The following is a 23,546-nucleotide window of genomic DNA, read 5'->3' on the forward strand; positions in this document are numbered from 1 at the left end:
AACATTTGAAACTAAAAGGTTTTAAAGATGAATTCCTTCTGTAGTAAAACCTCTTGTATCGCTGCTTTAGAGATTCCAGGAATACAAACCATGTATTTCCAGCAAACCAATATATAATGATCTGAGGTTTATGAAGTCTTGGGTATAGAATAATAAGAGAAAGAAAAGAAAGTCCACATCAGAAGCCCAGGCTATAATTGCTAAGGGAGAAGCACCTCTGTGTTCTTAACATCAAATTCCACAAATACTAAAATGCACTTACTTTAGAATTTGGTAAAAACAAAACAAAACAGAACAACAATAAGAAAAAACACACACCACACACATACACACACACACCAAAAAAACAAGGAAAATACTCATTAAAATGCCCAGACATAAGTTAGTTGCTTTACTTAAGTAGTTAGCTGAAAACATACATTGTCTTCCCTGCTTGCTAAGCAACTCTACTATATCAATTTGCTATATTTCAAAGAACAAAACTTATGATTTACAAATCTTAAAGCAGATTGCAGCATTTTAACAGAAGGCTTTTATCAGCTATCAGGATACTTCAAAATACTATTCATCTAGGTCAGAGGTTGATAAATTTTTTCTGTGAAAGGCCAGAAAGATTTTATGGGCTATATAATCTTTATCACAACTGTCCAATTCTGCCTTTGTAACACAAAAGTAGTCACAGACAATATGTAATGAATAAATACAGCTGTGGTCCAATAATGCTTTATTTACAAAAACAGGTAGCGGGCTGAATTGTCCTGTGGGCTGTTGTTTGTTGACCCCTGCTCTAAGAAAATCACCAAAGGTTAAAGAAAAGTAGAAAAAAAAGGGGAAAACAAAAAAAATGGCCAACATTCCTTTCTCATGAAAATATTAAATGACTATAAACTAAAAAGGAAAAAAATTTAAAGCTATTTAAATGAAAAAAATCTGAAAGCAATTTAAAGATCTGTTTCCTGAAATCAGACATTCTGGGCTTAGCAACAATAGTTACCGGGTCCACATGCTCCTAATAGTGAGGTACTGTGCCTATTCTCTCCTGCTATCCTGGTCCCCAAATATAAATTCCGCAGATGTGTGAGACAGAGGTTATTTCCCCCAACGAGAGTGTTCGTTGACTTATAATTATGTTTGATAAGATGTTCAAGAGATAATCAAGAACCATAAAATATGAAGCCAATAAAAAAGATTTTAAAATTATACTGATTAAAAAGGTGTACATTCCAATTTATTACACTGAATATCTAAGAAAGGTCCTTTGAGTTCATCACTAATTTTTGTTTTTACTTTTATTTTTTTTGAGACTGAGTTTTGCTCTTGTTGCCCAGGCTGCAGTAGAATGGTGTAATCGCGGCTCACTGCAACCTCTGCCTCCTAGGTTCAAGCGATTCTCTTTCCTCAGCCTCCTGAGTAGCTGGGACAACAGGCACCTACCACTACACCCCTCCTGTATTTGTAGTAAAGACAGGATTTCGCCATGTTGGCCATGCTGGTCTCGAACTCCTGACCTCAGGTGATCCGCCTGCCTTGGCCTCCCAAAGAGCTGGGATTACAGGCATAAGCCATGACACCCAGCCTTCAACACCAATTTTTAAATTGATGTTTAGAGCAGTTTTAGGTTCACAGCAAAACTGAGCGTATGGCAGAGTAATTTTCCATATGCCCCCCGAAACCCCTACACCTTCCTAGCCTCCCCCATTAACAAATGTACGACTCTACCCCACCAGAGTCGTACATTTGTTATAACTGATGAACCTACATTCATCATATAGACCTACACCCAAAGTCTATAGTTTACATCAGGGTTCACTCATGGTGGTGTACATCCTATGGGTTTGGACAAATGTATAATGACATGCAGCTACCACTGTATGATGTATCATACAGACAATAAGCAACTCCTATTTTAATAAAAAAGCACTAAGAATGAAATAAGACACGCCTAGTAATCAAATTGCACTTTAACGTCAATTTGCATCAACATTATACAAATCGCATGACCCATGCCATGTGCTGAGTGCAGCAGTGAAGCACCTTCTTTCATGAGAGGTTATTTAGGAACAGTTTTATTTGCCAGTGTGGCTGTGGATTCTAACAAATTCTCAGAGATTCTACCAGACTTATTTACCTGAGTTCTCTGCTCACTTAAGTCTATTCTACTTGCCCATGTAGAGCTGGAAGAACGATCCTCCATTCAGCACTGCTAAGGATAATACAGTGCTGGAATCAAAGACCCACCCTTTACTAAAGAGGGAAAGAAATTTTCATTTCTGCTTGCAAGTTCTTCAGGTTGAGAAGAGGAAAAACTTGTGCCTCAATTTCTTTTAGTAACAAAGTTAGAAACAAACAGCAAGAAAGAAATGCTATTAGTTTGTTCCAGTTGTAGTTACACATACATAAGGACTGAAAAACAGATGAGGTTTATGAATATCTATCTTAATTACAAAAGAAAGCCTTTGGACAGCCCAGTTATACCAACTTCCAACTTTGGAAATCATCAATGAAATGCTACTTCAGTACTGTTATGCTTATTGTTTCTGAATACCATTTTGTTCATTTAAAAATACTCTTTTCAGCTGGGTGCAGTGGCTCATGCCTTTAATCCCAGCACTTGGGGAGGCTGAGGTGGGCGGATCATCTGAGGTCAGGAGTTTGTGTTCAGCATGGCCAACATGGTGAAACTCCATCTCTACTAAAAATACAAAAAATAGCTGAGTGTGGTGGTGTGGGCCTGTAATCCCAGCTACTCAGGAGGGTGAGGCAGGAAAATCACTTGAATCTGGGAGGTAGAGGTTGCAGTGAGCCAAGATGGTGCCATTCCACTCCAGCCTGGGTGACAAGAGCAAAACTCAGTCTCAAAAAAAAAATTATTTTCATCATCAGTTAAAAATTATAAGTATTAAAGACCTAAACAGATGACTGCAAAATCATTCTCAGGTCTTCATTAGTTAAGTCAGTGTATTTGTTCTTTAAATGAAAGACTTGAAGGAATTCTACTGAGCTTCTCTTACCACTGGGCTCTATTTTTCTCAAATAATAGTCTCTTTTTAAAGACTAATAAAAATTTGTGAGAGAAAGTAACATTTGGACAGATAAACTTTAGACTCTAAGAAAGGGAAGAGGTAACAATTGGTTTTACCTCCTCTGTTGATTTCTGAAGGCAGGGGAGGCGCCATCATGTTTGTGTCCATCGGCTGAGTGCCATCCTGGGTCATGGGGTCTTCAGGAGGCAGGTAAGCAGGTGGGGGCGTATCAGCTACAAAGTTTTGAAAGAAGTTATTTCTTAACCCTTAAACACATATCCTCTTCTGTACTGAAACTGTTAAGAGATCAAGTTGCCATTTCAACCTCCCCATTTAAAGACTAACGACTACAGGCACTGGCCTTGATGTACAATTTCTAAAAAGTATTAATCATGCCACAATCATTTGCATTTCTGTGATAATTAAGTGGGCGGAAAAGTATTATACTATAAGCCAGTTCCAGAAGCTGTTTGCCTATCCAATCAGAAGAGTATTTTAAGCATACTTTATTCTGCTTTGAGAGGACCACTACATTTCAGTTTCACTGGTAGAGGAAAACCTCTGAAAACTTCACTGGACTTCTTAAGAAAAGGAGCTTCAGGGTCTTTTGCATTAAATCTATGGGCTTTTAGGAAATTTACCGAGTTTCATTATAGCCTACTGATTTGAACTGTTAATTTTCCATGACTTTAGGCAATCTGTTAGGACCACATCCTCCCTACCCATTTAAATCATCACTAGTTTTTAAATCCCTAGTAACAGAATAAAAGAAAATAAATCAGTTTATCACAGCTATCTTCTACTTCAGAATTTGTATATATGTTTCTTCTGGCAAGTAAGAGGCAAACATGATTTTTTCAACAAAGAATACTAACACAAGTCTTGCATTTTCTTAACATAAGACAAAGGGTATAGGTTTCTCACAAATAATTCTTTTCTACCCAAAAGCAAGTTCCTCACTAGCTATCATGAGCCCATCTAACATATGTGACAGAGCGTTGGAGACAAAATTTTACCTGAGGGAATCATGAATGCTTGGGTAAGTAATCAAGACCACTCAGAGCAACTGTCAAATATAAATAACTCATGTTGTTCCTTCAAAGAGCCCCAGTGATTTCCAAGACTCACTCTCCAGCTGAATCCCAACCCAGTAACTTTACATCCAGCTGCTAACAAGCAACGACTCACAGTACTGAGACAGGACTACTGGGACCTTCTCTGGATGTCTTTTTTTGCCCTTTCTCCAGCTTCTTTTAATTCAGCCTCTTCCCTGCAGCTGTAAGGCTCACCTGGCTTTATCTCAAGCCAGGAATAAAGACCAAAAGCCTCCTCTGAGCCCAAATCAATGAATTTCTGCCAAGAAGCTGGTGAAAATTTCATTGGCAACTTACAGCAGCAGCATAACCAAGAGGTTATTGATACTATTCTACTATTCCTACAAGCACCTCCTCCCATCCCTTGCAACTGTTTTCCATTTTTCTGCTACTTGGCCTACCTTAATCCCTGACAACTGAAACAAAGTGTAAATTCAAGCAATAACCTTTAATTCACTCTTGGGGCAACTCTGTGTTGCCATTGCTCAGAAGTCTTCTGAAATGTGTCTCCTCACCACTAACCTACCCATCAAACAGGTTAGTGGTGAGGTGGAAGGGGGTGAGGTGGACAGGAGTCACCCGTGAGTTTGATTTTTAAACTAGTCTATCTCCCAACCCTCGTCCCAAACAGCTTTGGAGTGAAAAACAGACAAAACAATGTGAAATAAATGAGATTTAAATAAAAGAAAATAATAATACATAAATAAAATGAAGCAATATAAGTGTGGACCACTTGTCAATTTTTGAAGGCCTAGCAATGATACTAAATTCAAATTTACTTAAAAAATTTCAAGCAGCCCAATAAACACACGTGCCCAGTCATTTTCCTTTCCTAAAACATTAATAGATGTTAAGTACATTTTTGTTTAGGGTATGCTTCTTAAGGTCTATTGGCAAGAATTTGGCACTTTTTTTTTTTGGAGATGCTTGCTCATTAACCTGTAAAATATAAAATGTCCTTATTAATCATTTATTTTGATAACCATTACAACATTAGTTATGTCTAAAAAAAGAATTGTTTTTTGTGTTTGCTAAGTTGAAAAAGCAGATGGTTTCCAGTACTTCTGTTCTAATTCCTTTGTTGTTAAAGTATGTGTTTCTTGGGATTACATCATCATTTAAATAAATTTAATTAAGTAGGGGTGTGATCCCTTAGGAAATATCTTTTCTGAGGTTGCACTTACAACAGGAGTTTCTCCATGTATGAAAACGATGCTAATTGAGGTTGTGTTCTAAGAGCAAATGTGTAAATATACTATTTTTCTTTTTATCAAGAGTCAAGACTGTAACAATTATGCCACTCCCAGAAGGATGCAGCTGTTTCAAAACCTTTTAAAAAGAAGGGAAAAATACAGCTTATTCAAGCATCTGTGCCTGACAAATAAAATAAGACATTTGCTTACTTGGCTATGAGGTCTCCTTTCTCCAAAAATCGTATCTGAAAAGTGCTGAAGCACTGTGTCATATACCAGGGCTGAAAAGCTCCCTCTACTGCATGTTGATCCAGCTTCTCTGTGACACCGTGATAACACTATCTGATCTGACCACAGAACAACACTGAACATTCCAACCTACCTGGCATCTGGAAAGGGCTTCCTGGGTCTGAGCTGGTGGGAGAGTGAGGATAGGTGCTGCTGCTGCTCCCAGGAGAGTTTGGGTAACTGCTATTGGGGGAGTGAGGAAATGGGTGGCTGTTGGGTTGCTGGAAAGAATCTGGAAAAGTGGCGTTGAGTGGCATGTGAGGTTCATTTTGTCCTAAGTTACGGAACTGAGCTAGGAGGCTGTGCTGAGGATTATATTCGCTGTGTCTTGGAACCAGCACAGGAGGAAGTACTAGAAAAAGAAGGAGAAAAAGAGAAAAGACAAAAATGAGAATGATGATCTATAATTACATCACAATAAAGTAAAAATCTGTGACAACAAATTATCTGATCCCTGCCCTGCTGCCAACTCAAAAGCATCATTCAAATGAAAAGCAATTTTACCCTCAGGAACAAATGCAGGAACAAATACAATCCCTTTAGAATCACTGATGACATATGCCTGAGATTTGCAGTATTCACCAATTGCCCAAGGAAAGTTGGCAAAATACAATCTTTTAGGTTAAAAGTGTTAAGGTTCCCTCATTCTTAATTTTTTTCATTCACTAAAAACCAAAGCATAATTGTTTATCAACATTGACAATTATACTTCATAGTCCTGCTGGTAAGAATTCACATTTAACAGTTAATCCTTATTGAATGATATGAATTATTCACAAATGTTTTAAGCTGACACCCTAGTTTAACATAAAAAAGCAGTACAGTAAATAAAGCTGAAGAAGTAAAATCAGTGAGCCATAAAAAACTTAAATGCCATGAAGATAGTCAATTATATAAAATATAAGGTATTTTGTGGATTTTTGTTGTATCCTGTTCTAGGAGTCATACTTTATAAATATCTTTTTTCTAAGAATCTTATCCACTTTTCAATAATCCTTAACACCAGCTGAGAGGCCAAGGAAGAAATAGGTTATACAATCCACATTTTGCGAACTGAAAACTCAAGGTACAAAGGCGGCCAAATAGGTAGGCACCTGTTGAGAAGTAAAGAAAACAACTCCTGTCACTCTTAAATGCTCTATGTTAGGAACCTAAGGAGTTAATAATTGGCATCGTCATCAACCTCCAGAAACCACCTGAGGCAAAGCCACTATACATATAATTATCCTAGAAAGGCAGGGCTGGCTAACAGTCAGTTACAGAGCCCTAGCCAGATCCCAGGGTTAGATCCTAAGTTTCTCTGCCAGGGTCACCAGATGGACACTCTAATATTTGCCTTTGCAATCCCTCCTGCTCTGTGGCCTCAGATACGAAGAGAAAAAAACAACCCATTTTATAAACTCCATGAGAGGAGAAAGGAGAGATTTAAAACCTATAATTATTGTTGGTAGTTAGGAATCAGACTATATTTCCCCAAAGAAACAATATTTAGTGGCATTAGGAATTAGCAGACTTCTGAGGGCTTTCCAGGGAATCTATGCATAATTTATATCAGTTTTACAGTAAAAAGTTCTCTTAACACTTGGATTATCACTTTTTTATGAGCTGAAACTTGCTTTTTTATCACTTTTTTATGAGCTGAAACCTATTTTTAAAAAATAGGTTTTTAAAAAAACTATTAAAATTTCTTATGTGCTATATTTTATACTCCTACATAATACCATAGCATCAGATTTGTTGACTTCCCTATTTGATTCTTTAGAAACAAATCTTTTGAGTATATAATAAATGTATTTTTTAGTACGGTGATGGAATCTTCCCAAACCAAATCATTAAAAGCATAATTTCTTTGTCTATCTTTCAATAGTCATCTGAACCATAAAATACCTTTGTTTTGTCGAAGAAACATTCCTGATAAGGATCCCCAATGCCAGTAAAAATTTATATTCCAAAACAGCCCAATACCTTTCAATCACCTTTGCAATGACAAACATTCCCTTTTCTTTTAGTTGCTGTAACTTGAGTTACTATTTCCAAATGTGCCTTTTACAGGGATCTGGCTATGGTCTCAATTATGATTTTTAGCCTTAAAAGGGGAAAACATTGGCCCCTAAACTCCTTCCCACAAACGTAGCACCAGACAGCAGCTAGAACCAATTCTTCATCTCCTCTATCCTTCAGAGGACCCCTCCCTCCCACAACACGTATGCACAGAGTCTATGAAGCTTGGTGCAAAAATAATTGCGGGTTTTGCATTTAATGGCAAAAACCACAGTAACTTTTGCACCCATGTAACACTTAGTCGAACATCTGTTTTAGCAGCTCTTGTTTCCTAACAGTTTTAGAACTGGAGACTTACTTTTCCTACTACTTGCAAATGGGGGTAGTCAGGGAGGAAGAACCAGCCTTTCCAATAGCCACAGCAAAGGGCAATGTATTTCAGCTCTCCAAGCTAATGATCTGCATACGTCTTCCTCAATGCACGTTCATCCAATGTTGTGTGTGTAGCATCTTGTTATGTGTATAAACCACAGTTTATCTGATGATACAATTTTATCTTCCACTAATAAATACTTGGGTTGGGGGGAAAATCAACCCAGTGCTTGGGTTGTTTCCAGTTCGAGGCAGCTATAAAACCTTCTATGAACTTAAAAAAATTTAACCTATTTTGAAATAATTTCAAACTTACAGAAAAACTGTAATAATACAAAGAACACTTAAATACCCTTTACCCAGATTCACCAATTTTTAACATCTTGCCACATTAACTTATTCATTCTCTCTCTTCCCTTCCCCTGCCCTGGAACACATATACACTCCTTCTGAATCATCTGAGAGCAGGTAACATACATGTCCCTTTACCCTATGGCATTTCAGAGTAACTCCCAAAAAGAACATTAACTTACATATACACATTTGTTATCAAACTTGGGAAATTTAACATTGATGATTTTATCTCATATAAAATCATATTCCAAGTCTGTCAACTGTCTCAACAATGTCCTATGTAGCAACTTCTTGACACAGGACTTAAGGTAGAATCAGGTATTATACTTTGTTGCTGTATTTCTTTTGTCTCCTGTAATCTGGCATAGTTCTTCAGTGTCTTTTTTTCCCTTCCTGCTTTCATGCTACTGACATTTTTGAATACAGGTAGTTATTTTACTTCTCAATTTGGGTCCCTCTGATGCTTCCCTGTGATTAAACTCTGAGATTTTTGGTTAGACTACTACGTAAGAGGTATTATTCCTTTCTCAGTTCATACATACAGAAGCACACAATGTGTTTGCAGGTTTGAGGATTAATCTTGATCCCCTGGTTAAGGTATTGTGCATTTCTTCCACGGTAGACAGTTACTAACCTTGCTTTTGTAATTAATAAGTAGTGAGAGATACCACAAGACTGTGTAAAATATCCTGTTCCTCATCAAGCTTTATCCCCTATATTTAGCATCCATTTTTGCTTGAATAAATTTTTGCCATAAAGCTTGCGAACTGGTGACTTTTAACTCCATATTCCTTCATTATTAGTCAGGATTCTAATATGAGGAAGTGCTTTTCCATCTTCTCATGTATCTATATGCCTATCTGTAACAGTCATCAGTATGGCTTCATGAAGTCTTAGTCAATGGGCTATTATCTATTACTGTCCTTAACCATTTTGATGGTCATATTGTCTTAGATTTGGCCATTTGGTGCCTGTTCAAGCTAGTCCCTGTGCCTTTTTAACATGCCCCAATTTTTTTAGTATTTGTTAATTTTTGGAACAACAGGCTTATCTCTTACCTTCCCTTTTAGCCAGTCCTTGTAATATCTTGTTCCCTTTAGTAAGGAATGGTATTTAGAAACCAAAATATGGGATTTGGCTGTGTTCTGTATGTCTACTGGAGTCACACTGATTCTAAGCCCTGTGTCTGTGCATGTGTGTATTGGAAACTGAGTTATGCTGTTATATCCAAGCATAAGCCAACTCCATAGGGTTTTCATTTGTCTTTCTCTATTTCATATCTCTATCTCCTTACTTCAACAGTGAGAACCTTGGCTACCAACATTAAAGTATTTATGAATGTGCTTAATTCTATAATACATTGAAAAAATTTCAGAAATTATAAAATAAACCTACTAAGACAAGTTTGGGGTTTACTTTCTTTAAAAAAAAATTTGTATACAAACTACTTGGGTTCATTCAAATTCATTCAAAATTTACTTGGATTCATCTCCCTCTTCAGTGTTATTTTATTAATTTTAAATTTTGTTCAATTTCTCCTATTAGTTAATTTGAATACATTTGTTGCTGTTTGCACTTAAGTTTTAGGAGTTCTCCTCTCTCATTCTTGTTGATTTTACTTTTTAAATACAGACAATATTAACATGATTTTAAAGTCAAAACAATACATTCCCTACCCTGTCCCTTCTAACTTAGTCCCCCAGTTCTAACGTCCTCAAAGGGTCACCAACTTCATTTTTTTCTGGTTTATCCTGTGTTTCTTCTTTAAAAAAGCAAGCAGATAAATGCACGCTTTCTTATTTCATCTTTACTGCTAAAAAGAAAGGTAACCTACTCACTTTGGGAGGCCGAGGCAGGCAGATCATGAGGTTAGAAGATCGAGACCATCCTGGCCAACATGGTGAAACCCCATCTCTACTAAAAATACAAAACTTAGCTGGGCATGGTGACACATGCCTGTAATCCCAGCTACTCGGGAGGCTGAGGCAGAAGAATCGCTTGAACCAGGGAGCAAGAGGTTGCAGTGAGCCGAGATCATGCCACTACACTCCAGCCTGGTGACAGAAAAAAGAAAAAAAAAAAAAAAAAAAAAAAAGGAAGGTAGCCTACTATATGTATTCTTTTGGGTTTTGTGTTTTTCATCTATACATGAGAAATAACTTCATATTAGTGCACAGAGGTCTTCCTCATGTGTTTTGACAGATAATAACCAAAGTTCATTTAACTCCCATATCTGGCCATGTAGGTATTTCACAATATTTTACCATAAAATGTAATAGTGCAATGACTGTATTGTCAAAGGTGTATCTTCAGGGCAAATTCCTAGATGTGGAAATGCTGGGCAAATGGGTACACTGACATAACTTTGTTATTGTCAAGTACCCTTCCCAATGGTTGCACCATTTTGCACTGTCACATAGGAGTCCCTTTTTTCCATACCTTCCAGAACAGACTGTCAAGCTTTTAAATCCTGACAATCTGATAGGTGAGAAATGGCATTTTGGTGCAATTTTAATTTACATTTCTCTTATAGTGATATTGATTGTCTTTTCATGTATTTGAGAGAGTGCTTTTCTATCTTTGTCTGTGAACTGCTGGCTTATGCTTTTTGCCCATTTTTGGTCTTTTCATCCTTCATTTAAAAAAACAACATACTAGAGATACTAGCCTGTGATATATGTTGTGGATATTTTACCACAACTGTCATTTGTCTTTTCACTTTGCTCATGTATATTTTTTGGTAGTCACATTTATCAACATTTTATTTTATTGTATATGGATTTTTGAGTCCTAGAAAGCCTTCTCCTATACCCAGATTATAAAAGGAGGAATTCATCCATGCATACTTCTAGTGCCTATAAAGTTTCATTATTTAGATCTGTGATTCCTTTGGAGTTTAGTTTTATTTGTGGTATGAGGAATGGATCTAATTTTATCTTTCTCCAAAGCCAGTCACCTAATATCATTCATCAAAAAGCCCATCTCTGTCCCAATGATTGGAGTTGCCACTTTTTTAAAAAAAAAATAAAAGTTCCATAAATGTTTGGGTCTACTTTTAGATATTTAATTCCATTGCATTTCATCCTATTCTAGCCTGTGCCCCAGTACCACTGTTTTACTTATAAAAGCTTCATAGAGGTTTTAGTATCTGATAGGGCCAGCCCCTCTCACAGTTCTTTTTCAGTGTTTTGTCTGCATGCTTAGCTTTCCATATGACTTCAGTTATCACCTTGTTTACCTCCAGAAAAAAAGTTACTGATACTTTTATTGAGGTCACATTATATTCATAAATTAAGTCAAGATTAATATATTCATGATGCTGAAATGCCCTTCTGAAGACATAGGAAGGTCTGTTCAAGCCCACTTTTGTGTTCCACAGGTACTGTCTGTATTAGTTTTCTAACACTGCCGTTAACACAATACCACAGACTGGTGGCTTAAACAACAGTAATTTATCTTCTCACTGTTGCTGTGAAGGCTGGAAATCCACAGTCAAGGTGTTGGCAGGTTGGTTTTCCTGAGGCTTCTCTTCTTGGCTTGTAGACAGCTGCCTCCTCAGGGTGTACTCACATGGCCTTTTCTCCTGGTGTCTCTGCATGTTTCATCCCTCTTCTTATAAAGACACCAGTCAGACTGCATTAGGGCCCATGCTCATGGTCTCATTTTAATTTAATCACCTCTTTTAAAGGTCCTATTTCCAAAAACAGTCATATTCTATGGTGCTTGGGGTTAGGGCTTAAACATATCAATTTTGGGGCATAAAATTCAGTTCCTAACACTACATATAGGATTTGTACATTTCTTGTTAAATTTATCAAGTTGTTGCTATTTTCAATGAGATTAAATGAGGCTTCTCCTCCAATGTATCTTCTAACTGGTAATTATTACCACACAGTCCATAGCAGTGCATACAAAAACTTCCTTATTTGCTTTTTTAAAAAACAATTATTATTTTTAGAGCTGGGGTCTTGCTATGCTGCCCAGGCTGGAGTGCAGCGGCTATTCACAGGCACGATCATAGGAGCAATTCATCTTCAAACTCCTGGGCTCCAGAGATCCTCCTGTCTTTGCCTCCTGAGCAGCTAGGACTACAGGTACTTGCCACCATGCACAGTTAATTTTTTTTTTTGTAGAGACAGGGTCTCACTATGTTGTCCAGGCTGGTTTCAAACTCCTAGCCTCAAGCTATCCTCCTGCCTCAGCCTCCCAAAGTGCTGGGATTACAGGCATGAGCCACCACACCCAGCCTGAAACTGTGTAAGTAGGGTGTCTGTACATTCTAGCTTGCCTGGGAGAGTCCCAATTTGTACCTGTTGTCTGATGTAATTAGTAATAAGTGACTTGTCAATTTCAAGCCTCCTGGCTTGGACAATAAATGCTCATCCTAACTATAAGCAATGACTGACTAAATTCAGGAAAGAGACAGTTCTGGAACAGCTGCCAGCCCTAGAAAGAAGTATTAATGTGGCAGAGAGGAGACACATGGAAGTTAGTCAGGCTGGGTTAAGCCTACACACACGTGCTGCTCTAAAATAACACAGCCCAGGCCTCTCTCTTTGTGTGGAATCCTGGACAATGCTGTGATTCTCTCCCAGATATCTCACTTTATCCCCACTTCATGTTCCTTTTATTTCAGCAAGATTTCAGTAAAGAATAATTAAAATATGTTTTCTATTAGGGGAAAAGGAAAGAAGAAACATTCAGATAATTATTCATGTTTAAGTACACTTTCTTTGTGCCATTCTCATTTCTTGGGTGAGAGGTTTACCAGCCTGAAGAATAAGGATTTGCAAACTGTAGGACCAACTAAGGTCACCAATAAGGAAGGGAGAGAGGGTGAGCAGTGTTTCCCTTTGACTTGCTTTATGTCTCAGGCTGTTACTATTTTGTGCAAAACAAATATGGGAACATAGACTATTCCGGGGAACCATTTTCTTAGTGCACTAGGGTGACCCCTGCTTGGTAACTTCAAAGAATGGCTGAAGTGTGGGACTTCTCTCTTTGAGGGCTACTCCTGTTGATTAATTTGAATAAGAATCTGCTTTCAAAGAGGAGCCCAATGTTAAAACATCTTTCTTTGTACACATGGATTTCTTTTGAGTTATTTAAAAATAAGACCATGTATGTCATTCCTGTATCCTAGGAGCTCTAACCCTGATAAAAACCCAAATCTCATCTCCCACCCCAACCCCTCAAATATATTCTGAAAAAAGGCCCCTAGGTGATTTCACCAATCCTCCCCACCCACTTGAAAATCTCTAATTGTGTTATGTCTTTAAAAGGCTGAAGTTATCTTCTTTTTCTGACCTCTTTTCCTTTTCTCATATGAGAAAAAAAATCTTCAGATTTCTGCCTTTTCTCAGTGATGTAGCTCTGCTTTTCAAACTGTGCATCTCTGTTAAAAATAAAAATAAAATCCCTTTTCCAGTCAACAGGGAAACCGAACTAAGAATGTTTCAGGAAGTAAAAGTTTGAGAGTTATTTGTGATTCTGCTATTACACTCAGCTTTTCTGCGTTGCTAAGGTACAAGGAAAAGAATGAAAAAGAACAGTTAAAATTGTAGAGAGGGACTGAGCTCTGGAAAGGATTCCCGTAAACTCTAGATGTGAGAGCTTTTTTAAGATTTTTAAATGCTGCTTGAAATTCTATCACCAAGTTGTCAGTGGTATAGTAGTCTAGTAACGAGACTAAGTCTGACAAATCCTGTGGGCTGTGACCCACCAAATGTTCGTGAAAAAGTAGCTTTTTTCTTTTTTAAACACACGAGAGAGTTCTGATATATGTTTGTCCATGTAGAAATAATGGACGAAAGCTCCTTGTTAACTGGCAGTAGAGAAATGCTTTCTAGTTCTGACAAGGTGGAGAAGGCATTTAGGTTAGAGTTAAGACACCTGAGTTCTAGTCCTGACTCTGAGAACCACCTTTGTGACTTTGAGCCAATCACTTAATGTCTCAGGGACTGTTTCCTCACACAAAAGAGTAAGAAACTTGCTCTCCACCAGGACTTCCTGCTCTAAATTCTGCAAGTCTTCTGATTGATGAGAATGCTGCTCATGTACACCTAGAGCTTCGTAATGTTCAAAGCCCAGCCCCAGATGGCATCTAAGTTGAATCTCAGGACATTTCAGTGAGGCCACCTACAAACAGAAAGGAGGCCCAGGGCTAGTAGAAGAATGGCCCCAGAACTAGTCAGCTGCTCCAGAACTAGTCAATTCTTGTGAGAAGGGGAGGGCAAGCTGCCAGAGCAGCTGTGCCCAATATGATGTCTACACAAGTCAGATGTCCCCAACAGTGTGTGTTCAGTGACCTTCTAAAAAGAGACACTTCACGTAGAAAGTGCTGGAAAGGCTATGAAATTAACAGTATACACATTTATGAAATAAAATTCCTTACCTCAGGCTATGTCAGGGAAATTTTACACTGAAGAAACGATTCTTGGAACCTCAATAGAGGTTAAATTTTAATGAAAATATATAACAGCCCGAATCCCTGAGTGGTAGCACTTTCTTTGCTTTGAGGTGATAGTTCGAAAGATCTGAAATATTAGATAAGGTTCGCTGGGTACCATGTATGTGTCCATCATGCAGGGCACTGCAGGTGAGTCAGCAGGACAGACATTGTCCTTGCCCATAGGGAAAAGTGTCTATCACTAAATCCTCACAGCAGCCATCTCTGTTTTACAGGAGAAGGATCAGGCTCAGCCTAGCTAAGTAACCCATCCAAGGTCACACAGCTGCTAACTGGGGACCAGGATGTGCATCAATGTCTGCTCATAACCACTAAACAATCACTTAGTACTATAAAACTGGAAAGAGATTGTGGAAGTTGTTTTTTAAATTCTCTGTCCATCTTTCTGTTTAGTTTTTTGGGGGAAGATCTTCTTAAAAGGTATGACACTTTTGCCTAAAGGTAGCAACGCTGAAGTATTTTCTAGGAGTATAATTACTCTTAAGTACAAATATATTAATAGACAAATATGTGAACACAATTTGACATAAAGAAATGAATTTCATTCAATAACATTATCAAGCTTTAAAAAACAGCCATTAAATTTACCTATAATTCATCTAAATCTAACTCAACTTCTGAGAATACAACTTCCTCGATAATGCCAGGCCAATGATTCTTTTTGTATACCACAGATGATTTTCTTGAAAAATACCTTCTCTGTGTCCCACAGAACATCTGCTATGACTCCATGACCTAGTTCAGATTCCTGCTGCAACGTATCTTTGGGGATTTTTGCAGTTTTCATCTGCCAGTTTCATATTTCTGTACCTTTGCTTACTTGGCCATATTTCCAAGTCTTAGTTCTAACAGCATTTCCATGGTGTCTTTCCTGGTCTTTCCACCTAGTAGAAAAGAATTCCTCCTTGTGCCTCAGTATGCCCTACAGTGATTTTGAAGTAGCATCTGCAACGTTGTATTGCTAATTTGACTTTTCTTCACCTGGATCATAATGCCTTTGTGGGTAGAATTGGTTTCCTTTCTTTTGAATTATCCAGTGTCTGACACTTAATAGGTCCTGAATGAATGCTTTTTTTCAATTACTGTATGTTTGTAAATTGTTTTGCTATTCCTGACCTTTCTAGTATAAATGGGCTCATAAAGACCAGTCTTTCTCAAAGTTCAGCCCTCAGAATCCCTGCACCTGAACTAGATACTTATTTTAAAAGGCAGATTTTTATACCTCATCCCAAGTATAACAAATCAAAACCTTCATTTGGGTGAACACAGCCTAGCTACAGGAAGATGAACAGTTACTAACTGCACTGGCAAGAGAGCTAGGTGTCTGGCCCTATCTATGTCACTAAGTAGCTGTGGAACTTGAACTTCAATTTTTCTAATCTTAAGTCAAATTTCTAAAGATCATCCCTTTCACTTATTAAAAACTCTACACAGTGTTGGCCCTGATTCTTTGATACTATACAGATATAAATCCAAATGACATGGAAAAGGCTGGCATGGCCTTATACTAAGCTTACAGAAAATTTACAGTGTCCAGTTTTTTTGGTCAAGTGGCATGGTGTCATGGAAAAAGCAATGGCTTTGGATCAAGACTGCCCAGGGTCCTAGCTGTATGAATTAGGTGGCATAAGTTCTCACCTCAGCTTCCCCAAAGGGATAGCAAGCCCTTAACAGCACTGTGAGAATAACCTAGTCACCTCTCTGTCTTTTCTCTTCCCACTCTTACCCCAGTAGCTTCCTTTCCTTTGCCAAGCATTTATTTGCTTTACTTCCACAGAAGGAAGGTGCCATGTTATTAGAGACTTCAAAAGTTGTTAGAGGTAGAAAAAAAAATTCAAGGCATAAGCTAAAAACATCAGGTGAAAAAAATACCTTCAAAAGCCACACATGAAGTATAACAACAGTCAGAAGCAGATTTTAGTTTCTCAGTTCCAAAACTGGAAATTCTGCTTTAATTATTTACTAGCCAATTAACTAGGGCAATTTACTATTTAAACCTCACTTTTAAATGGGAATAATAGTACTTCTCAGATTTTCTTTTAATATGGTGCTTATACATGTGTGTACCAAGTGCCATAGACCAAGCTGTACCATATATTAACTCATATAATCCTCATAACAACTCTGATCCTAGGCACTACATTACCCCTCACTTTATAAAAGTGGAAAATGAGATACAGAGAATGAGATAGAGAATACATAACCAATAACCAGGGAGACGGGATTCAAACCTAGGCAGCCTGGCACCACAATCGAAGTTCTTAGCCACTGTGCTATGGTGTCTCCCAACGTTGCACAGGTTAGTTTTAACAAAGTTCTATAAGCACTCAGTGAGGGATAGTCATCATCACGTATAAAGCAGTTAGCCTGTGGTGCCCAATCATTTATTGCACTATTGATATGTAAATGTTAACCCAGGTGTCTTCCAGGCATCTTCGCTTAATTTATAACTGCAGCTCAATTAATTATATTCAGCTCATTCTGAGTTTATATTTGATGCAATTAAATATGTTCCATGAAAATGAGATACCTGCTATCTAATAAAGAACATTATTGTCAGGCACGGTAGCACTTTGGGAGGCCAAGGTGGGTGGATCACTTGAGGTCAGGAGTTCAAGAACAGCCTGGTCAACATAGTGAAACCTCATCTCTACCAAAAAATACAAAAAATAGCAGCTGGGCTTGGTGGTGCATGCCTGTAGTTCCAGATACTCAGGAGGCTGAAGCAGGAGAATCACTTGAACACAGGAGGTGGAGGTTGCAGTGAGCCGAAATTAATTATAAATAAATAAATAAATAAAAAGAAAACCTTACTGATCAATGGGAAACACAAGCCTCCATAAACACTTAATGGGCAGATGAGGACTCACAACCTAAAACTCATGTAGCTGGTGCATATATGATCACAGATCACATGCTCTACTACCAAAAACTCTGGATGCCCCTCCTTTTTGTAACTGATTAAACAAAATACTTCTTTTGGGAAGCAGTACAATACAGTGGTTAGCATCATGGATTTTGCAGTCAGGCTTTAATTTGAATCCTCGCTCTCCAGACATAAGTTGTGTGAAAACTTACTCAAATTCTGCATCTCAGTAGTCACATTGGTACCTACTTCTGCAGTTGTGGTTAGGATTAAATGAGAATAGCTGGTAAGTGATAAGCACAGTGTCCAGCACACAGGAAGCAATAACAAGTCACTATTTTAACTTTGTTAATATTTTTATTCTAACAATATCACTTGTTTTCTGAGTATTTGTTTAGTGAAAATTGCTCAAATTACAAATTTTGTTTTTATTCTAAGAAAGATACACAGAAGTGATGTTTCTTGTATCACTATTTCAGTCACATTGTTTCAAGAATGCATTAGTACATAAAGCCTTTTGATATGCACTATTTAATTTTATCCTCACCACAACCCTGAAAAGTAGATGTAACCACTCCTCCATTTTATGGGTTAGCAAACACAAGCTCAAAGAGGACAAATAACTAACCCAAGGTCAAAGTTATCAAGTGCCAAAATTTAGTCCAGGCCTTCTAACCCTAGATTCTCCCCTACCATATTTGATCTACTAAAGAGAAATAAGTATCTCCTTTAAATGGCCTTATTGTCCCGAATACCCTAAAGAACTCCACGGTTGGCAACTGCATTCTACTGTGAGCAAGAGCCTTTTCCTTCTCCCCCATTTGTCATCAGCATGAATTCCTGTTTTTCTGCCAATTACAACTCACTTCTGTCCTTAATTATTCTGTTGATCAAATTGTCTCAGATTTGTCACAAGCTGGCCCTTGGGTCTTTGTGACATGCTTCCATCATTTTTCTCTTAAATAACCTTTTTAAGATTAGCTATCATTTTTCCCTATTTAAAAGCTCTAAGTATGTGAATAGACATTTATCCACAACTTTTCTCCCAACTTGATCATCTTACTTAAGTATCTGTCAAGCACACCACCATACCCTGGGTAAACTTCTCAGGTGCTCAAAGAAAGATACTGTCACAGAAAAAAATACCGCAGAATCTGCTACAAAGCTAGCTAGCTAGCTACAACTGATAGGGAAACAATAGGGAAACAAAGGCGAAAATGTACAAGGCAATTTCACTCTTATCATTTACATGTTTATTTTCAGTTTACAATGAGCTGTCCAAATACTCCTTATAAAAATCATCTTCTTACTTTATGCTGACTGAACATCCCAGAAAGGCAACTGGGCAATTAGTCGAGTGAAGGTGATATGTGACTACATAAGCTAGACCACGCCAGGCCACAATTTCGATAAGAAATGGCTTTTTTCATGTGAAAGAGTAAAGAACTAAGAACAGCAGCATCTCTTGGAGAGCTGTGTTAGAACCAAGGTGGTGATACAGCAGAATATAAACCTGATCTTCCATTTTTAAAACCTGCTAAGATTCCAGAGCACGAACATTACAATTTAGAGAACTGGAGGAAATTGCCAAACACTCCTTTGTTGACCTAAATCTTTATTTAAGCCACAGAACGTGTTTCCAAGACCCTAGATTTTTATCAAGGAAGTTACATTTACCTCTAGTTACATAATTTTATGTAGAGCAGACCTACAATTGAGTATTATGGCCAGGCTTCAGTGCTGGAGAAATCCTGTTGAGGACTGAAGGCAATGCTAATTAGGAAAGCAGAGTGGGCAGGCAGCAAGTGATTATCTCTCCATCTCCCATACACAGGGAGGCCTGGCCTGGCTCACAACAGCCAAGCCCAAACCCAGGGGAAAAGAGTCTGCATGCAGACGTTCAAACTAGATTCAGCACCAGTATCAAACAACTACACCAATCACCAGCCAAACTGGCAAATTGACAAAATGTAGGAGTTTTAGCTCTACTATTCTGCAAGCCCTCTTAGATTTTTACCACACAGCTCATGTTATCCACCCTACAGCTGCTTCAAATCCTCCAGTTCTGCTTCTTCAAAACAGATAAACCTTTGTTGCTTCCCCATCTCCTCCCTAAACAAACCTCATTTTTCCAAATATCAGGGCAGAGTTTTGATGATCTGGCTAATTCATGCTTATTAGTCGTGATGCTTAGTCTTTCAGGGAAATATTTGCATTTTGGAGTGGAAAATGGCAAGGAGATAGAACATATATTTGAGAGAAAGCAATCTCCGGTCTGTTCTCTGATCTTTTGATATCTAGCACCAAAGAGACTGAAAGTAAAACCAAATTAATCACCCTGAGATCATTACATAAGCAACCATCCCCTTCTATTTCTCTCCCCTTTCTAAGTGTCCAGCAAGGCCACAGGGCACTCCCACAGGGGGCAAATCACCTGTGACTCCTCCCAACTACAACCACATATAAAACTTCCTCAAACCTACAAGAAATCATTGCTCCAGGATGATCCACATGTGGGAATAATAAGCCAAAAAGCACAATGCAGAAGGTCTCAATTATTATTTCACCCAAAGGCAGTCTTGGAAATATTAGCCTGGTTTTTTTCCTTTTAATTTAAAATATTATGACAAATGTTTTTCTATGGTTTTCAAAATTGCTGTTTTTCTTCAGCCACTTTTTTTTAGTTTTCTTTTTAACAGCTGCTGGCTGGCTGGTGTTCTTTCAGCTCTATGAACTAGCAATGGAGGGTGGAAGACAGCTGTACTTTAAATGAATCTGAAAGATCTGAAAATATCTTCTCTTGCCCACTTAATACTGTAGAAATAGAAGAAAAATAATAAAGCAGAAGATAAAGATCAGGAAAGCAAAAGTATGAGAAAGGTACTTTGCATGATCTATGGACTACTGTCTTAAAATTTCAAATTAATTTGGCAATAGAAAAATTCTGCCCAGAAACAAATCACATGGTGGTTGTCTAGATGTCTGCTTCAATCAATGTATAATAATTTATGTACTTTCACAATTCATGTAAAAGTAACATATAGTAATTGCTGAAAGAGTATCTATTCACCAATTAATAACCCAAAACAAATGCTACAAATAATGCATTTAAGACAGTTGCTCAGGGAAAAAATAATAATAATAAGCTTCACATTTTGCCTAGGATTTAACACTGGAATCCACTAAAAGATCTGGGTATAAAATCCTAGTCATAACTATATTATTTCATCTGTTTCTAGTAATATTATAGATGACAATGATAAAATTATCAAACATAAGCCAATGCAAATGATAAATTCGTGGCGAGAGTTCACTGTCTTAACTCCATGTCCAGTTGGCTGTGTGGACAGAAATCTAAGTACTGACCTTGTGCTTTTTCAAAAAAGAACTTCCAGGCTAGGTATGGTAGCTCATGCCTGTAACCCCAGAACTTTGAGAAGCTGAGGTGGGAGGATCTCTTGAAGCCCAGAGTTTGAGGCTGCAGTGAGCTATGACTGTGCCACTGCACTCCAGCCTGGGTAACAGGGCCAGACCTTGTCTCAAGAAAAAAAACCAAAACAAAAAGCCAAAAAAGAATTTCCATGTAGACTGAAGAATGGAGCCCTGAGAGGACTGTGGAAGGGCAACTGCAAAAGCCAGGGGGCACCCTCCCCACCCTAAGGCACCCCTCCTGCTAGAAGCTTCTGCAAGTGTCTCAGTGGCTCTGCCCAGAACCCACCCTTCAAGCACAAAAACTGATTTGTATCTCATAACTCTTGAAACTTTCTTCCTTCATCTCCAAGCTACTAATACATATACCTCTCCCCACACCAAAGCCATTATGAGAAACATGTAGGCTAGGATTATAAACATGTAACTACACATAGTATATTTGTATTACAGTAACTCCTATGAAACAGCTTTGTGCTAGTTTTCCTTAGTTTTGATCTTTCATTGTGTTTTCCCTGGTCTATTTTATTAGTAATTCTTTTGTATTTTATTGTATGTCTACCTTCAAACTTAAATTTAAGTCCTTTCTACGCTGAAACATACACAAACATGTATTCCTTCACCACACAGGCTGCAACACAGTGTGTTGTATGTGTCAGAGTTAAGTGAGCAAGCTTTTCTGTGGTGACTCCTGGGTGTGTAAGAGTTAGCTGCAGCCCCTGTGTAGTGTGTAAAAGTTAGTTGCAGTTTCTGTCCACACCTCTATTCATGCTAGCATATAGTGCTGTAATTACATGCTATCTTTCTGGAGCAGGCACTATTCCTAAGGAGTTAGTTTATTATGTGCTTTAAATGTCTGAATGAAAAGCAATTTAGACATGCAGGAACACAAGGCATAATGCTTTATCGTAATTTTTATAGTTAATATTATTGCTAATTAATCCCAAGTATTTAAAACACTTTTAAAAAAACTTCAATTAGACTGAAGTTTTTTGTTACCACAGACACATATAAAAACACATTCACAATGTAGTGAAGCAAGACATTTTTTAAAGACTTCCATTATCCCCTCCACCCCACTCCCATGCCATTGAGACAAGAGTCTCACTCTTGTTGCCCAGGCTAAAGTGCAATGGCGTGATTTCGGCTCACTGCAACCTCTGCCTCCCGGGTTCAAGCAATTCTCCTGCCTCAGCCTCCCAAGAAGCTGGGATTACAGACATGCACCACCACACCCAGCTAATTTTGTATTTTTAGTAGAGACAGGGATTCTCCATGTTGGTCTAGCTGGTCTTGAACTCCCGACTGCAGGGGATCCACCCTCCTCGGCCTCCAAAAGTGCTGGGATTACAGGCATGAGCCATGGCTCCTGGCTCGTTTTTGTTTTTTTAAAATATTAATTTTATTAAATCTCCATTCTTGTCTTTTTAATATTCTGTGTAACAAAATGAAAAGTGCACAAAAAGCACCTTCATCACATGCCAAAGTACAATGCCTATTTTAAGGAAAAGCACTAGTGTGACTGAAGTAGCTGCTTTTTTATGGAAAACCATTTGTTAAATCAAGGTAATTGTAGATTCACATGCAGTTTTAAGAATAACAGAGAAATCCCACTTACAGAATCAGAATATTACAGACTATCACAGAATATTACAGAATTATCACAATCAGAATACTGACATTGACACAGTCAAGATATAGAAAACTGTCATCACCCCAAGGATCCCTCACTTTGCCCTTTTATAGCTACACCCACTTCCCTTCCCCTCTTTCCTCTCCTTAGCCCCTGGTGAGAACGAATCTGTTCTCCATTTCTATAATGTTAAGATAATTTCTCTTCAAGATAAAATTTACCAAGACATGAATTACACAGTGACTGAGACTGCCAAAGAGTGAAAACATGCATTCAGTCAACAGGTGAAGAGGATTTTATATGAATTTTAATTTTAAACAGCTGGCAGCCAGCATGCTGAAAATGAAAGCACCTGGAAGCTAACGCCAGGGTGTTATCTTCAATATCAAAACCGAAATCTCAGAATTTCAAGCTCAGGTTTAATATGCCCTTTCAAGTTGACTAAGTCGAAAGTGCAGAAGATGATTTTCAAGAACCATGTGAAAAACATTTGGAAAAAAAAATGCCAATGGCAGGTAATCTCCATTAAGGCATTTTTTAATAGCAGCAGATAGCAACTGAATGGTCTTCTCAAATACCACAGTTAGATGACTTCCTTAACCACTATCAGCATTTACTCTGGTAAGAAAAAAAAACCCTACATTTAATTCAACCACTAATAAGTAGCCTTGATTCTGAAGGCTAGTAAAAGTCCAAGTAAACAGTCCACCTGTTACATCATCAGTAGGGTCATAGTATTCAGAAGCTCCACAAACTTTCTCTTTCCTGTTAAGTGTTCACACATTTGCAGAAAAAGAAATTCCTAACATTTTCTACTTTCCCAA

The 23,546-nt window shown here is 37.9% G+C and overlaps 1 protein-coding gene across 4 annotated transcripts in view; it reads right to left on the reverse strand.

Moving 5' to 3' along the window:
• Window positions 1–23,546, reverse strand: part of SMAD1 (SMAD family member 1) — a 73,818-nt gene that overhangs the window by 13,217 nt on the left and 37,055 nt on the right. For all 4 annotated transcript variants that reach the window (XM_021666718.2, XM_012453994.3, XM_012453995.3 and 1 more), the window contains 2 exons: window positions 5,693–5,950; window positions 3,140–3,256 (listed from right to left, as the gene is read on the reverse strand). In XM_021666718.2, coding sequence (XP_021522393.1) covers window positions 3,140–3,256; window positions 5,693–5,950 — 375 coding nt within the window. The remainder of the gene's footprint in view (window positions 1–3,139; window positions 3,257–5,692; window positions 5,951–23,546) is intronic.

The sequence above is a fragment of the Aotus nancymaae genome, unplaced genomic scaffold (genome assembly GCF_030222135.1).
Source record: "Aotus nancymaae isolate 86718 unplaced genomic scaffold, 86718_ANA_hifiasm-v0.15.2.pri h1tg000033l, whole genome shotgun sequence".
In the NCBI taxonomy this organism is placed as follows: Eukaryota; Metazoa; Chordata; class Mammalia; order Primates; family Aotidae; genus Aotus; species Aotus nancymaae.